Genomic DNA, 17,079 nt, shown 5'->3' with positions numbered 1-17,079 from the left:
GCAGACAAGGATGAACTGGTCTTTCTGGAAGGATGGCAGTGAAGAGGGAGTAGGGCTGGTCTGCAGCAGAACCTGAGCCAGAGGGAGGCAAGAGACGAAAACACGCAGGCCACAGGGTGAGAGAGAGGATGCCACCCTGGCTGGAGGTATCTGGGCTGGTTGGATCCTTTTTTTCTGCCACTCAGGAGGAAAGAGACAGGAGGCACAGGCTTTGGGGGCTGGGAAAGAGGAGGGTGGAAGGTTCTTGTCTGGGGAAGGTGGCAGAAAGCCAAGGTCTGAGAGAACAACTGGCCCATGCTGTCCACTCTGCTAGCCACTGGCTTCATACAGCTATTTGGGTGAATTAAAAGTAAGAACTAGATTTGGTGCCGAGTTCCTATGATTCTAGCATTTGAGAAGCTAAAACAAGAGGATCGTGAATTTCAGACCAGCTTGAGCCACATAACAAGGCACTGTTTAAAAAAACATTAAAAAGGCCGGGTGGTGGCTCACGCCTTTAATCTCAGCACTCGGGAGGCAGAGTGAGATCGAGGCCAGCCTGGTCTATAAGAGCTAATTCCAGGACGGGCTCCAAAGCTACAGAGAAACCCTGTCTCAAAAAATAAAACAAAACAAAACAACAACAACAACAACAAACATTAAAAAGTGAAATGACTCCAAGTGTTTATTGGCTACCTTGGCAAGTGGCCACCACACTGAACAGTACAGATCCATCAGTATAAGAAACTGTGCCGTTCAGAAATTGTGCCATTCAAACTGGTCTAGACAGAGCAAGGTAGGGGTACTCAGAGCCCCTGGCTGGCTGTGAGCCCAGGCGAGAAGGCATGTCCACATGGATCCTTCCCCCTCTCCAGCCACAAGCCTCCCTTCCTTTGTGGAAGTGCCCCCAAATCTCATCCCTGGGACAACAAGCCCCTCTCTCAACCTTATTTGCTTCTGGGGTGCTCAACTGCCCTGCAGCCAGGAGAAGAGCTTCCTCAGGATTTGGAAGAGCGCTGGTGCCCTGTCCTGTGCGGAGATGGGGCTCAGGGACTGCCGTGAGCCCCCTGACCCAGCTGGGCTCAGGCACCTCTCGCCAGCCTGCCCACAGGAATCTCAGATGCTCAGCTCAACTGTGTGTCTCACAGGTGAGCACTCTGAACTTTAAAAGGGTTTGAAAGGAAAGCAAAGAAGACAGAAATTTGTCCTTATTTCTTTTTTTTATTGTGCCCCACCCCTTGCCTCCTGAGCCTTCATGTTCCAACCAAGCCGGGCAAGCCGTGGAAGCTGGGCTGGGCCACAGGCAAGGAGCCAGGATTCATTGGGTTTACACCTCCACCCGAGGTAGCTGAGTAAGGTTCTGTGACTGGCAGGGCTGTCCTGGCCTGACTCCCCCAGTATGGAGCATTGTCCCATGGGGGTGACACTGTATGGAGACCATGTGTCCCTGCCTGGGGGTGTAGGTGTGTTCAGATGGTTTCACTTGCAGTACCCAAGCTGTTCCAACCCACAGCGGGGGCGGAGAGTTGTATGTGCAGGGGGCGTGTGTACCTGGGGGCTTGTGAATTCCTGTGTGGCACACTACACACTTGCTGGGGGTGTTTGAGACCCTGCTCAGTGCCTATACCTGCCAGTTGGTGCTGACCCAAGGCTGATTGGGAGCTTAAGAGCCAAGAAAGCTCCAGGAGAGCCATTCTTAAGCCTCAGGCACAAAGTGGCCTGTGTCTCTGTTTTTAGGTGGGATGTGTGCCAGGCGCCTGCACTGTTGCTGAACCTCCAGGGGAATTCCTTTGGAACTTCTTTCAATGGAAAGCATCTTCTGCTGTCCAGTTTGGTAGCCGTAGGCCACATGTGTCCACTTAACTAGGTCAACTGAGGCATATTTTTTATTATATTTTAATTAATTTAAGTTCAAATGGTCACATCTGGCTAGTGGCTTCCACATGGAAGAGCACAAATCTAGGCAGGTGAGGCCCTGGATGGACAGTGAGAGCCTGAGACGTCGTCATAAAGCTAGGGTATAGGTGTGTGCGGAGCCCAACCATATGGACCCAGAGTGGCTGAAATTGGAGGGGGCATCCCTCAGGAGGGGAAGTGTGGAATTAGGCCCAGAGCTCTGAATTGCAGTGTCTTGCCCGTCTCCACTCTTAAATGGCGGGGGGTGGGCAACTTGGTGTCTGTCTGGTAGGAAAGCCCCTGGGAATGGTCTCTGCCCTGGCTCGAAGCCTCCGGCCCTAGCCAGAAGCCACACACTGAGTCAAGTCCAGAACCCAAGGCTGAGGTCAGGAGGTCCTCATGTTCTCCTGCAGGCCCAGAGTGGAGCTGGTGGCCGCTGGGTCACGTTCACCCTGTGTATGCAATGTGGGAATGCAAGTCAGGCCCCAGAAGTCCCGGCCTGCAGCGCCAAGTCCTGCAGGACAGAGCCTGCCAATGCAGACACACAAGCTTGAGGTCTTTGAAGAGTGCTGCTCAAGAAGTTCAGAAGTTCTCTTACCTCCCCAGGCCCCATGTCCTCGGCGTACTTGAACTTCTTCTGCTTGTAGTAGTGCCTCTTGGGCAGGATGTGGAGCAATAAGAGGTCACAAAGAACTGTGGCCTGAGGACAGGGAGAGCAGGGGTGGAGAACGGGAATCTAGGGCAGATATCGACCATCCATATCGACCTTCCGTGTCCCACAGTGGTCCCTGCTGACTGTGGTCCTGGCTGAATCCTGCCACTCCAGACCCCAGTTTCCTAAAGACAGGATAAGGTGCTCCAAACCCCTCCTGGGACCAAGTCAGCCCCACCCCACCTCTCTCTTACCTCTGAGCCTCAGTTTCCCCAGGTACACGGTAAGTCTAGGGTGGTGGGGAAAGCAGCTGTTGCCTCAATAATGATAGGCACCTATGGTCTTATTTTGGGGTTCTGCTACTGAATGTAGAAGAAGAGAGGCTGAAACCTAGCACAGCAAACATGTGCGGCCAACACTTACCACTCCGAAGATGCCAATCCCAGAGCCGATGGTAGTCATAGTAGGGATGATGTCAAACTTCCCGGCCTGGTGGCAGGGCCCAGGGGAGAACCAGGTCAACCGAAGGGACCCAGCTAGAAAAGGTCAAGCCCTGCCCCTCAACTCTAAAGTCTCCCCACTGCCTATGGTCCAGGGCTCTGGTTCCCCCAAGAGCCAGCTCCTGGTCAGTAAACCTGGGCTTTGTCCCTGGCTTTGCTTCCCCGGACCCAAGGAGATAGTAGGGGAGCCATGTCAGTGGCTCGAAGCCGGGACAGAGCCACCCACAATGTCCATGGTCATTTGAAGCAGATCTCTGGACACAAACATCCCATTCCACTTTTTTTTTTAAATATTTATTTATTATGTATACAATATTCTTTCTGTGTGTATGCCTGAAGGCCAGAAGAGGGCACCAGACCTCATTCCAGATGGTTGTGAACCACCATGTGGTTGCTGGGAATTGAACTCAAGACCTTTGGAAGAGCAGGCAATGCTCTTAACTGCTGAGCCATCTCTCCAGCTCCCCCCCCATTCCACTTTGTATCTGAAACAACAGACATCCAAAGCAGGAAGATGCCTTGGTGGCCATCCCTTCACATGGAACACCTACCTTACCATTCACAAGGATGTCAAAACGAATCCCAAACACCTTGAACAGGTGACGACGGTTTGTCCCATTCTGCACAAAATGCCTGGCAAACCTGGGCAGGGGGTGGTAGGAGATGGTGGTAAAGCCATCTTGAGTGCCAGAGTATTAGGAAGAGGCCCTCCAGCATTGCCCAAGGAGAATGACTAAGTCTCCTTCCACTCAGCCCTTTCCTGACTCCCACCAGGCAGACCTCCAAGGACCTGAGACCTAGGGCTGGGAAACGCAAGCCTTTAAGGTCTTGTTTCCTGCTGGCTTCCTATTTGACAACTCACACAGGATGGATGCCATCCAAGGTCCTCTGGTCCCCTCTGGGAACATTTGTCAACCTGTGGCATTCCAGAAATAGGCAGGAGACTGTCAGGTACCTGAAGTTGAAGCCTGGAGACAGATTTTTCTCCCCATACAGCCCATGGAACTGGTAGATGGGTTTGCAGTGCCGCACGTGCCAATCCAGGTCACACTCCCAGTCGATGGTGATGCCAACCACCCCACCCTGCCAAGGACACAAGCACACAAGATCTGGGCTCAGGATTATAAAACTCCTGTCTAGACGGGCAAGATGGCTTCATGAGTTTAAAAGAGCAAACAAGCAAACAACAACAACAACAGAACTGTCTCACAGTTGGTGCCTGCACTCTCTTTGAAAAATTGTTTGATATTATTTATTAATTTTGTGTGTAGATAAATTCACCCTGTGTACAGTATGACTTTGGAGGGCAGAGGACAACTTGCAAGGGTAGACTTTCTCTTTCTACCATGTAGGACCAGGGAGTAAACTCAAATCATTAGGCTATCAAGTGCTTTTAACTGCTGAGCCATCTCTCCAGTTCCTTAGTTTCTTGAGATTGGGCATTACTGTGTAGCCTAGGCTGGCCTTGAACTCCTTATCCTCCTGCATCTGCCTCCTGTGTGCTGGGATCGCAGGTGTGTGCTAGCACACCTGGCTTGTTATATGTGTATTCTGTGTGATTACTTATTGACCTCTCTCCTCTAAGATGAACTGTCAGGTCCAAGAGGACAGAGACATCTGGCTCTCGTCACCGTTTCTCAGTTCCTGGCTCAAGTCACAGTGATGTGAGAGACAAGCAAGCAGCCTTTGAACTAGAGTGACCTGTGCCATCTGGGAAGAAAACACTTCAGAAAGTGAAGTGAGGCAGGGAACAGGACAGGTGGGTGGAGAGGTGATCAGAGAAGTGGACAGGGAGCTGAGCGGCTCAGCATGGAGGCAGGCACAGAGATCCTCACACTCAGTGGGTAAGGGCAGGTGTGGGTTCTAGAAACGGTGCATTGTAAATCCTGATGACCCTATAGGGTATGACGGAGGCGTGAACACCCACAGTTCACCACTGTCTGGCTGCTTCCACCTCCATGTAGCTCTGCAAAGCAAACACCTGCAGATTTCTGCCATACACAAGTGTGTCGTGAGTGGGGCTTGTTGGTGACCTCACAGAAAAGGAGCGGGTTGCCATGCCCGCATAGGCAGCTGCAGGAGCAAGCACAAGAAGGACCCGGCAAGCACAGGATGTAAAGTGCCCCGTGCCAGGCAGAGCTGAAGCGCTAACTTGCAGGTGTGTGCTCGCTTGAGCCTCATAGTACCACCATGGGAAAGGCGCTATCAGTGGAGTTCTCAAATCCGCTGAACTAAGGGACCCATCTGAGGACACATTCTGGCTGGGAGGCAGAGCAGGATTTGGATCCAGAGTCTTGCAAAGGGACTGCGGTCTTGGAATCCAGGGACATGTGAAGCCCTGAGTTCCATCCCCACCACAGGAAAACACGAAGTAGCTAGGTGGATTTTAGGCTATGGTACAGCTTGGGGCTAGGGGATACTACTGAACATGCAGGAGGCCCATCCTCAGCAGAAAAACGAATTAAAAAACAAACTGGGCATGGTAACATACTCCTGTATGTATGTAGGCAGATGCAGGGGGATTAGGAGTTTGGGGCTAATCTAGGCTATAGAGGGAGACCCTGACTCCAAACAACAAAAAGGAAGAGGGGAGAAGAAGGAAGGGAGGGCGGTAGGAAGGAAGGTAGAGGGGAAGGAAGGAGGGAGGGAAGGACCACTAAGCATCCAGATAATGCTGTCTGCCTACATCTCTTTATTTTTAACACCTCCTCCATGGCGGGATCAGACCAGGCCCTGCAGAGGACCCCCCAGGGGCTCTGGTACTACAGCACAGTCCTGTGCACACACACGGCCTGTGCCACGAGGTTTGGGAGGCAGGACGGGGCTGGCAGGCGTGTATTATGACCCTGAGCTGTACTCTCCTTGCTGGCACAGCCCCATCCCATCCTTACATTCACAGCCAGGCTGCGGAAGTCCTGGCCTGACTCTTCCACCACATATCCAAGGCTGAAGACTGGGCACAGTGGATGCAGGGTCTTGTGGTAGAGGCATTTCTTCATGTAGGTGTTATTCACCTCCTCCACCAGGTTGCGCCTGTGTGGAAGGCATGGGTAGCAGCCTTGTGCCAGCTGGGAGGGTGCTCACTCCACTTAGCTCCAGGACCCTCCAGAATTCTAGAATATCCCCCCTCCCAAACCGTCAGCCTCCGGGAGGTCTGCCGAGGCTGCTGCCTCCGGAGTGCAAGCAGCTGGGATGGAGGGAGCTGTACTGAGAGCGGCTGCAGCTGCTTCAAGCCACCTGCACCTCTGCCTTCCTCTCCCACGAACCTGTTGACCTTGAAGCGTGGAAAGCTGATGCTGTTCTTGATGAAGAGGGTGAAGTTCTCAGCCTCACGGAGAAGAGCAGGTCTGGGGGAAACAGCACTCGCTCAGTGCCCCTCCCCAAGAGTGTTTGTATGGCTGAAAGAGCTTGGCAAATAGCAGGGAACACAGGGGCTCCCATGTAGCGTGCATTGATGTGGGGTGGCCACACTCCAGATAGGGCATGGGCTTACAGGCCACATCTTACAGGGAGACTCTTTGGCCTGGGCCACATGGATAGGGTGAGGGATGGGATCAGAAATATAAAGAACCCATTCTTGCCAGATCCAGATGTCTGTGGGTCAGGACCCTATCTCTAGCTCCCTGGAAGGACAGAACATCAGTTACCTTGGGATCTTGTCATCCACCTCCACAGGACACCAGCCAAAGATCTCACAGGTCTTCACCGTGCTATTGAAGGGCACGCATTTGCCTGTGCGAATACCTGCAGCGAGAGCGCAGCCTCTGGGGTCCCACCGCATGGTGAGCTTCTGCAGCATGGAGCCGAGAGCCAGGATGAGAGCAGGATAGACTCTCTCGGTGGGGAACAGTTTGGAGAGATGTGGAGCACAGAGAGGCAGACACAGGCAACGTGGTTGTGGAGGTGACAGGAAGGGGCTGGTCTTACCTTGGGCCTTTCTTTCTGCTTTTCCCGGAGTGCACCCATTGTCCTCCCGGCATATGCCACCTTCTGGGTTCTGGGGGATGGGAGAAGTGCTGGCCCCGGTGTTATTCCCCTGGGAGACTACCTTTCCCAGGAGCACACGCGCGGGGTCGCTTGCAGGAATATTACCCAGGCCCTGTGATGCAGTCCTAGGGAGGACCCTCTCCTGCCCCCACCCCCAGGGCCACAGTGTAGACATGGAGTAAAATCTCAGATTCTGTGACAGACCCCTGCTCCCAGCCTCCTTCTCCCACACTTATCCTAGGTTTCTGTCCAGTCGCTGAGTGCTGGTGTCTGCTGGCAGGGGACTGGAGGTTGGGACGGAGAGGCACAATGCCCAGCAATGGCACTAACAGTGGCTGACGGTTATTTTGTGTGACTCTCTAACATTGCATCATAACCTCTTCAGAAAGCCCATCCCACATCACCACCAAGGCCCAAGGGATTCCAACATGTTATCTCCCCTGTGGGTCCAGGAGAGGGACGGAGTCCTCACCTCTGCACAATAGCCTTGCACCTGCTGAGGGGTCATGATGAAGTTGGTCATGACTACAAAGGAGCTGTCACCCTGGATGTGAAGGGAAGGAAGTGAAGGGCAGGGAGATGACAGGCAGAGTTGGTAGAATAGCCCCAAGCACCTAAACACTGCCCAACGGGGCTCTGAGACCACCTGACGCCCAGCAGACACCATATCCCATGGCATCACTGTGAAGGGAAAGAACTAGTCTCACAGTAAGGGAAACTGAGGCCCGGAGAGCAGGAAGCTAACCTGGCCCTTCAGGGAACCTTGAGCCACGGCTTATAGGAGGGAGGATGGTGCAGGCCTGAGCCAACTCACCTGGGCTGGGAAGACATAGTCAGCCACGTCCCAGACCTGGGGTCCCAGGCCCTGGAGCTGGGTCACAGCCAGGCCCTTGAGCTTCACAGACACACTGCTGATGAGGCCGCCTGAAGTCTGGTATCCCTTTTCATAGACGAACACCCACCTGTCGGATACAGGGAAGACAGGGGAGTTAGGATTCTGTACAGTGTTGGGCAGGTCATCCTGCCCAGGATACAAGTGGTTGTGAGAGTCTCTGTCCTTTCTGGCATCCTCTGGACCACCTCTTGTTCTCTCAGATATGTTTCTGAGCTTTGGTTCCCAAGTAGGTTCCCAAGTAGTTTCCGGGAGGCAGGACAGCCTTGCCTGTTGCCCCCTACTGGCCTGTGTCTAAATTACCACCACTACAACTCTGCCATGGAGGCCAGTCCATGCAGCTACTGACTGACTGTCCCTCCTAATCCTCCCGCCCCCCCAGAGCTGTATGTCAGGACCAACCAGCCAGTTCTTGACCCCAGTGCTCCTTCCCAACACCCCATTTCTTCCCACACAACTTCCAGCAAAGTGTGAAGACTGCCCGGGAGTCTAGCTTTGTCTCCCAGCCAGCCCTGCTCCTCAGTGCTGAGGTTTGGAGTGGGTCCTTCCTCTTCCTTATCTATAAAACAGGAACAACATTAGCACTTGTTTATGTTAAGCGAGTTCATGCAGAGAAGTTGCTTAGGCTGTGTGCTGGCACCTAGCAAAAGCTGCTTAGAAGTCTGTCATTACTGGGTGGAAAGTGGGAAGGAGAACAGTGGGGATGAGAGAGAAGCCAGGATTTGGGGCTAAAGGCCATAACCTTCCCTTCTGCAGCCTCCAGCCCCCTCCCTCGGCTGCTATGTATGTGGCTCAGGTTTAATCCAGGAAGTACAGAGGGACTGACCTCACTCCTAGGGATGGGCATATAGCCAAGGCATGTCAATCAATGTCCTGCCTTTCTAGCAGAAGTAATGAGTCTAATTGCCATTAGAAGAGTGTTGATAGCAAAGCCATATTCTTTTATTCCTGGGATTTACTAGGAAAGAAACTCCCACTATGCTGGGTGGCTAAGCAAGGAGGCTGTGAGGTCAACATTGCCGTTAGCCATTTTTGCCATCTCTAAGGACCAGCCTGAGGATGGAGCCAGGAGATGGAGAGGACCAGATTCCTAACCATGTTGCTGCAGCCCCTTGAGGGGAAGAAAAACAAAATTCTGGGCTTTACTAGAACATGAGCCAATGAAGTCCCTTCCATTGTGAGAACGAGCTTAGGTTTCATGTCTGGTGCTTATGCTGGGAGTTTTGTGTCTCACATCTCTCCTGTGGTAGCCTCTTCTTTTAGAAGAAACTGTTGGAGTAGATTCAAGGTTGTGTTGCCCACTGGCACGTGAACCGCAGCCCTCCCAAGGGAGAAGACCGTGGGTGAATATGCTCTGCTCTCTCCGTCCTCTGCTTTACCTAAACAACGATCACCAAGCCGTCTCCTCTGGGGACAAGGTTCTCCAAGCCTTAGTCCCAGAGTTACTGTCACTCCCCTGTCCTGGGTCACAGGGAAGAAGCCCTGTTGCAACTCTAAGCCTCTCCCCTCCGAAAGCCTGCTTTGGAACCTGTCCCTCTTCCAAGCCAAAGTGTGGTCACTGCTGCCCCCTGCAGCCCATAAACAGCAACAGGCGACGCACAACAAAGGTCTAAGTTCTGAGGCTGCCGTTGGGAACCCCTCAGGGAAAGGGGTTCCCCATCCCCATGGTCCCATTCTGCAGTCACGCCTCTGTCTTGTACCCCAACTTAAAGGGGCTACTATGGAAGAGGGGCTTGTTGCTATGGAGGAGGGGCTTGTTGCACACTCCCCCGAGAAGCCACGGGTTTCCTCTTCACACCTCCATCCTCAGAACCTCGATTTCTCTTTGCCCAATAGCCACGGGTCATACAATAGGTAGAGAAACTGAAGTCCGTGCACACTCCCCTCCGAAAGGTCAGAAGTCAAACAGGGGCGATCCAGGGCTGGAGGCCTTCCTGCAGACCCAGGGTTGTGCAGTGCTGGGTGTGTCTCCCCAGAGTTCCTCTCCTGCCTCAGCTGTGGGTTGGGATCAATACAATTTCTGGGCTGTGTCTGCCCTTGGGGCTTCTGGTCTTGGCAGGTCAAAAGGAAATGTCAAATCTGGTATTTGTGACCTCTGCCCTGGTAATAATAGCTTTGGCATGCCGGCAGCAAGCCTGCCATTCCAAAGCCATGTCTTTTAAAAAATATATTTTATTTTTAACTGTGTATGTATGTGTTGTGGGGTGGTGGAGTTGAACACTTGACTGTAGATAGCCATGAAGACTAAGAGAAGACATTGAATCTTGCGGAGCCAGAATTATAGGAGAGTATGAGCTGCCTGCCTGACCTAGCTGCTGGGAACTGAACTTAGTACACACTCTTAACTACTGAGTATCTTCCCCAAAGCCATGTCTTGACCTGGTCTTATGGTTACTACTCTGGGAAGGCCATCAAAGAGGTCTGAGGTCAAAGACACCAGCATCTTCTGAGGCCCCTTCTCAGACTCTTGCCAGTCTCTTCACCACCTCTGGGACTCCCTTCTCCAGTGGTTCCTGGAAAAGGGATACACAGTGAAGTGGCCATGTTTAAGTACTAGACTTGCCTTTCACCACGTGTATGACTTCAGACTAGAGACTGAACTCTGAGCCCCAACTTCCTCAGTTAAACAGAGGATACCTCACTCAACAAACAAATCCTTAACAAGGTTGTGTACTCAAGACACATAAACATGAAAATCTCTCATCAAATCCTCCCTGTTCCCCTGGGAGGGCAGAGCTCTGGGTGAGCTGTCACAGGTACACTTGTCCCAAGATCCCCCTCCACATCAGTGGTCTGCCTCTACAACCCAGCCCTATACATTCAGTTAGCCACTCAATCAACGCGTGTGCATTAAGCCCATCTTTGGAGTCGGTCATTGTTCTCAACACTAAAACTACAGAAGTGAGCAAACTCCAGGAGCCTGTCCTCAAGAAGTCTGAACAGACTGTTGGCATCTCTGGTTGCTTGGTGTGCTGGTTGATACTGTCACCTTGATTGCATCTGGACTCACCTGGGAGACTCACCTCAGGACATGCCCACAGAGAGTTAACCAAGAGGGGAAGTTAACTCAGAATGAGAAGTGCCTTTCAACAGGCCAGAGATAAAGAGGTCAGAGGAAAAGCAGTGTGGTCTGCCTGCCCTCACTTCCTCCTGGAGTCTGGGCCACTTCTGCAGCTGCTGCTGCCCTGATGGAGCCTTTAACAGACCCCAGCTTCTTTGGTTTTCTAACGTGAGCCAAGGACTAGTGACCCTCCAGGAACCTTCCAGTACCCCAGTACCACATTGGAACCCCTGAAGTATTTAGTTTCATGGACTGGTCACTATCAGACTTACATTCTCTTCAGCATATAGATAGCCGTGGTTACACTACCTGACCTGTATCTAGTGTGTAGTGCCCCCCCCCTTTTTTTGTTGTTTTTTGAGACAGGGTTTCTCTATATAATGGTCCCAGATGTCCTGGAACTCACTCTGTAGACAAGGCTGGCCTCAAACTCAGAGATTCACCTGCTTCTGCCTCCTGAGTCCTAGCATTAAAGACTTGCAGCACCACTGCCCTGCTTAGGGACTCCCCTTCTATGCTACACATACTTTCTGTCAGTGCTGTTCCTATAGAGGACCCTTCCTAGTACAAATCTGGGTACTGAGGAATGGAGCCATTGCTTTGATAAGCCCGATAATGTAAACCTTGGGTCTTTGTGGAAAGTTTAGAGCTGTGGGCTAGAGAAGCCCTTGAATGTTGTAACCAGAGCTTAATAGGCCATTCTGATGGGAATTTAGGAGACAAGAAAGCTAAGAAAAATGCAGACGGTGGGGGCCCAGATCAAGAGGTCTCACTGGAAAAAAAAGCTCTTTCAGGAACTGGGCCATCTGAGTCATTCATGTTATATACTGGTAAAGAATCTGGCCTCATTCTGCCTCTGTCCTGAGAACTTGAATGAGGCAGAATTCAAAAGTAATAAAGCGAATTGTTTGGAAAGGAAGTTGGGTTTGTTGTTTGGGTGGTTTAAGACAAGCTTTTGTACATCCCAGCTTGGCCTCAAACTCACTATGTTGTCTAGGACAACCTTGAGCTTCTGCCTCCACCTGCTAAGTTCTAGGACGCACCTCCTTGTGTATGTGTCTGGGGACCCAACACAGGGTGTTGTGCATGCAAATGAACTACATCCCCAGCCCTGGCAGTAAACAGTTCAAGGGAGGTTTTACCCAGCAGGGGACATCCACCCTGAATGTGGGCAGCACCAGTCCGCAAACTGAATACCAAGGAGAAAGCAAGTGGAATCCGTATTCTCTGCTTCCTGACCGTGGAGCCAGGGAGACCGGCTACCCCACACTCCTGCTGCCGGCACCACATCATGATAGATGTGTCCTCAAACCACGAGCCAAAATAATCTCTTCTACCTTTATCTGCTTTGTCACAGCTACAAGAGAGGTGACCAATATATTTGGGGACCCACATCTGCCTTCCACACCAGACATCTTGAAGGTATCTCCTATTCTATAAGACTGTAGTTCCGCAAAACTTTGAACATGGGATTTCCCTTGACCTGATTCCACTACTAGATATAAGCCTTGGAGAAAAAAAAAATGTGTCCACCAAAGTACTGGTACACAAACACTCAGGGGAGCAATGCTTCTAGGAGCCAAAAAGTAGAAACAGCCTAAAATGTCCAATCACAGATACTCTAATAAAATATGATGAATCAACACATGGCTTATCATTTAGTCATAAAAGCATTGGGTTACACATTACAACAAACACAGCATGGAAAAGAAGCCAGATATGTGCTGGGCGGTGGTGGCGCACGCCTTTAATCACAGCACTTAGGAGGCAGAGGCAGGTGGATCTCTGTGAGTTCAAGACCAGCCTGGTCTATGAGAGATAGTTCCAGGACAGCGAGGACTGTTACACAGAGAAACCTTGTCCTGAAAAACCATAAAAAGGAAAAAAAAAAAAAAAAAAACCAGATACAAAAAAGGCTCATGGTGTATGGTACTATTTATAGGAAATACCCAGAACAGGCAAGGCAAGTTGTGAGGAGGAGAAAGGGGACTGATTGCTAAGGGATACAATGTTTCTTTTTAGAGTGATGGAAATGTAATTAGAAGTGATAATTATGCAATCTTGTGAATAATAATGACCACAAACTCGTGAGGTTTTGTTTGTTTTGAGACAGTATCATCTTGTACTCCAGACTGGCTTGAAACTCACCATGTAGCCAAGTTAACCTGGAATTCATGAGATGATTGCCTCAGACTACTGAGTGCTAGGATTATAGGTAAATAATCCACCTAACATGCCTGATCCAGTCAGAATTGTGTGTGTGTGTGTGTGTGTGTGTGTAGCTCAGTGGTAGAGTGTTCTTAGCATGCTCAAGGCCTTGGGTCTAATCTCTAGCATCAAATAAATGAAAGACAAGTTAATTGAAAGAGTAGATATTAAGGTATTTGAAGTCAGCCTCATGTAAGTTCCAGTCACCAGTGAAAAAATTAAACAGAAGCCAGGCATGGTAGTATACACTTTTAATCCAAGCACTCGGGAGGCAGATGCAGGTGGATGTCTGTGAGTTTGGGGCCAGCTTGGTCTATATAATGAGTTCCAGAAGAGTCAGGGATGTGTAGAGAGACCTTGTCTCAGAAAACTAGCAAATAAAAACTTGACCAATTCTTTTTTTTTTTTTTCAACTGGGTTTCCTGTCTCTCTCTGGCCCACTTGAAATCACACAACAGAGTTGTGTCCCCTCTGCTTTCCAGTAAGAGGTTTAGACCAGTCTGTCTCATAGATCGACCCCTCCAATTGGAGCATTTCATCTATGATTTCACCTTAATGTGGGTCATCAGAGGCTCTGCCTTCTGAAATTTCTTACTTCCTTCCCCCTTGCCTCAGATTTATAGGAAGAGCATGACCAATAGAGACCACAGCCTAAGCTGCCCTTCCCTAAGCCCATTCCAGGTCTTGGCATCTCAGCCTGTCTGTCTGACTGACTGACTGACTTCCTAAGTCTCAAGGCTGCTTTCATTATCTGTCCCTCTCCACTGCCATGCTGCCCATTTCCAACGTGGGCTTCACTGTCTGGTGCCCAGAGACTGAATCTCTTGGTCGCCTCTTCCCGCCCACCCCCAGCCTCCCATCTTCCCTGCAGCACCTACCGGACCAGACAATCAGACAAACATCTAGGAAAGAGGAAGATCCTTAGAGCAAAGCCCTTCCCTTCACAAAGAAGAGCATGGTCCTCTCCAGCTGCTGTCCTATGTTAACAATTGGGAAACTGGGGGTCTTATCTGTCGGGGTCAGTGTAGCACCAGGCAGGAGCCAGATGAGGGCGACAGAGACAGACCAGCCACAGCCAGAGCTGGTAAGAGCTCCAGTGGGCAGGGAAGCCTGGGTTTGGGGACCTGGAGACCTTGCCTTGGGCTCTGCTGTATGAATCGGGCATTTTAGTGAGACTAGTTACAGCCGTCATCTCTGTTACCCTCACCCCTCACACCAACAAGGGATACATCCCCTTGAAAATGATGGATCATCTTGGGCCAGAAGGAAGAAAAGAAGGAGAGGTGAGGTTCCTGTCACTGGAGGTACATATCACAGCTGGGGGGCAGTTGGGACTCATCTTACAGCAGGGCTGGGCTAGGTTGACTGCCCCTTCTATTCTGACAGCTAGGAACTGTTCACAGCTACGGCTCTGAAAACACAGCAGAGAATCATTGGGCCCTGAGAAGGGATAAACCTTTTTGGCCTCCCTAGGTGAGGCTGAGCCTGAGTAGCGACTTCTCTTTCCTGGAGGAAGTAGAAATAAGTTAATGGTGGACTTTGAGGCTCCTTTTGTGCTCAACACGGGGCCAGTGGTGCCCATTAGGAAGCACCTTAGAAACTTTGTTGGGGTGGGAAGGGAGAGAGCAGAGCAAAGCCCCAGGGCTAAGGCTGATTTGCCCTGTGACCTGGAAACTCCTGGGCTCCTCTCCGGGCCTTAGCTTTCCTCTCAAGCTTGACCAAATTGATTTGTGAGCAAGAAGGGGACAGAGCCCGAAAATCAACAGAAGGGTCCTGGCCTTGGCTACATCTGGCCAGCTCTGAATCTTAGGGGACCAATAGGCAGAGTAAAAGCTGTTCTGGGTGCTAGATACTCCCAAGGGCCCAACATTACACGGGTAACTCTGCAGGCCCTTAGTCTCAGTCCCCCAAGCGGGAATGTACAGAGTCCTCAGAACCACACAGCATAGCCAGGGCGGGGTGCCGGGTGTCGGCAGGCTCTCATCAGAGTCCAACCCTTTCAGTGACCCCAGGGCCTCTAGGGGCTCTTTTCGGTATGACTGTGAGTAAACATGATGCCCTATACATGTGACGCTTCAGGCACCTAGCTACCTCACACCCAGGGCAGACAGGGACACAGCCATATGCATGCACATCCAGAAACAGGTGCAAAAAGTCATTGGTACATGCCTAGACATATAGGACATGGGTAGGATACAAGTGCATCCGCATGACACCGTGACATCAGCCCACACAACACACATGTATGTACATGCAAGATCTGCCAGGTCTGTTAGCTTCCAAGACAACCAGACTGAATTTTAAAATGTGGCCTTTGCATGGTTCCCAGGCTAACCAGTTGGCTGACCCTGTGCCCAGGAAGGAGATGCCACACTTGAGAACGGAGGCTACCTCCTGCTTCAAGCATCCATTTAGTTGCTGAGTGTTCAGAATCCAAGGGTCTTTCAGGTCCCAGATTCCTGGATACCCCAGCTTGTCCCTCATTCAGACTGGAGAGACGGGAGCAGAGCCTATCTTTTGGCTAGTAAAATGGTTGTTGCCTTGTCTCCCTAGCTGCATGTGGGAAGCTGGAGGTGAAAGGGGCTCTTGCAGTACGCACCACTCGCTCACTGACTGGAAAGGACCCTTCCCTATGTCTCTTCCTCAGGACCCACAATGGCATTGCCTCTTGTTCACCATGCACCCAGAGCAGTGTGTATCACCCGCCTCAGTGTCTCCGTCTTGACAGTAGGTTAAAGGGCCTATTCTTTCCTGATAGCATGGAGGCTCATCAAGAGGACTTTCCAGGAGAGACAAGGGGCTAGTCAGTACCCCAGAGCTCAGAGGATTGGCACATGTAGAGGACTGGTGCCCAAAGGGGGTGAAGAGGGCACTTAGACTCACCCAATGACGTAGACCAGAACCACCAACTGGATCAGACGGAAAATGACTCCCACCTTCTTGTTTCGCACCAGCACCATCCGGGGAGTGTCATACTCAAAGAAGAAGGCTGACAGCTCGTCCTGCAGCCGCCGTGCCATGGTGGGCCAGGAGGGGCCCACACGGCCTCTGTGGTCAAGGGCAGGCCAGCATTTGCCTCCACAGCTATAGCAGTGCAGTGACTGGAGACTTCTCAGTCCCTTAAGAACAGAGCAGGGCAGGTGGGGCCGGAGGCCAGGAGGCAGGGGTTAGTTGGTGGGTCTGGGTTGGGAGGGAAAACCCTGGGTGATCAGAACAGCTTTTGGTTGCTGGCAGGCAGTGGAGTACTGGCCAGTGGTGCCCGTGAAATAAATTCCCAAAGATAGACAGAGGCGGAGCCAGTGGGGCCACCCAGGCCCAGCCCCACTGCCCCTCTAGGCTCCGCCTGGGCCCCCTCTGAGCCTCCGGAAACAGGAGCTACTGGCCGGAAACCACCATGGCTACCAGTCACAGGGGAGAGATAAAGCCACAGGCTACCCCCACTTTGAGAACTTGACAGGACAGAACTGGGGAGTCTGGCCAGGACCTGGGATGAAAGTCCTCAGAACCCCACCTCCATCCTCCCAGCTATAGTCAGAGTAAGCAGCTCAATCCTAGGGAATCTGTAGGGATGGGCAGAGGTTGATATCAGGTCCTGTAGCCTAGAACCGCCCTTGGACGCCCGGTTTATATCCATTAACTTCAGCATCAGGCTGGCTTCTCCATCTTCAGCCTTTCTCTCCCTCTATCCAACCTGCTTGACTGTACCTCCTGATACCACTCCCACCCGGTCCCTGCCACCAGAAGGGGCATGGAGGTAGATATCTAGATAAGACTAGGGTCACACAGCTATATGGAGTATTAAGACAGCTGGGAAAGCCTAATATTAGGCAGCTTTGCTACTTGTTGAGGGCTTGGGGATAATGTAACACTTTCCTCACAGAATGAAGTCCTTAGGGGATAGGTC

General features: G+C 51.5%; 1 protein-coding gene across 2 annotated transcripts; it reads right to left on the bottom strand.

Annotated features, from left to right (window-relative positions):
• Positions 1-1,192: 1,192 nt before the first annotated feature.
• On the bottom strand, positions 1,193-16,403 carry P2rx1 (purinergic receptor P2X 1). Of its 2 annotated transcripts, none has more exons than XM_057775417.1 (12): positions 16,059-16,403; positions 7,829-7,976; positions 7,487-7,558; positions 6,955-7,024; positions 6,675-6,771; positions 6,294-6,374; positions 5,919-6,060; positions 3,983-4,110; positions 3,579-3,669; positions 2,951-3,016; positions 2,474-2,575; positions 1,193-2,327 (listed from the first exon to the last, which is right to left on the bottom strand). In XM_057775417.1, the coding sequence occupies exons 1-12, from the start codon at positions 16,193-16,195 to the stop codon at positions 2,262-2,264; spliced, it is 1,200 nt and encodes a 399-aa protein (XP_057631400.1). In that variant the 5' UTR covers positions 16,196-16,403; the 3' UTR covers positions 1,193-2,261. The 2 variants fall into 2 exon arrangements, with proteins under 2 accessions (XP_057631400.1, XP_057631401.1); XM_057775418.1 differs by lacking the exon at positions 16,059-16,403 and adding an exon at positions 8,309-8,392.
• Positions 16,404-17,079: the final 676 nt, after the last annotated feature.

Source organism: Chionomys nivalis, chromosome 7 (assembly GCF_950005125.1).
Source record: "Chionomys nivalis chromosome 7, mChiNiv1.1, whole genome shotgun sequence".
Lineage (NCBI taxonomy): Eukaryota > Metazoa > Chordata > Mammalia > Rodentia > Cricetidae > Chionomys > Chionomys nivalis.
Note: the sequence above shows the minus strand (reverse complement) of the source record. Positions and strands in the feature narration are given on the sequence as shown.

Coding starts and splice junctions, on each gene's coding strand:
- P2rx1 (XM_057775417.1), bottom strand. CDS start 16,195: ATGGCACGGCGGCTGCAGGACGAGCTGTCAGCCTTCTTCTTTGAGTAT. Junction 7,977..16,058: donor GTTCTGGTCTACGTCATTGG/GTGAGTCTAAGT, acceptor TGTATCCGACAG/GTGGGTGTTCGTCTATGAAA. Junction 6,061..6,293: donor CCACGCTTCAAGGTCAACAG/GTTCGTGGGAGA, acceptor CCTTCCACACAG/GCGCAACCTGGTGGAGGAGG.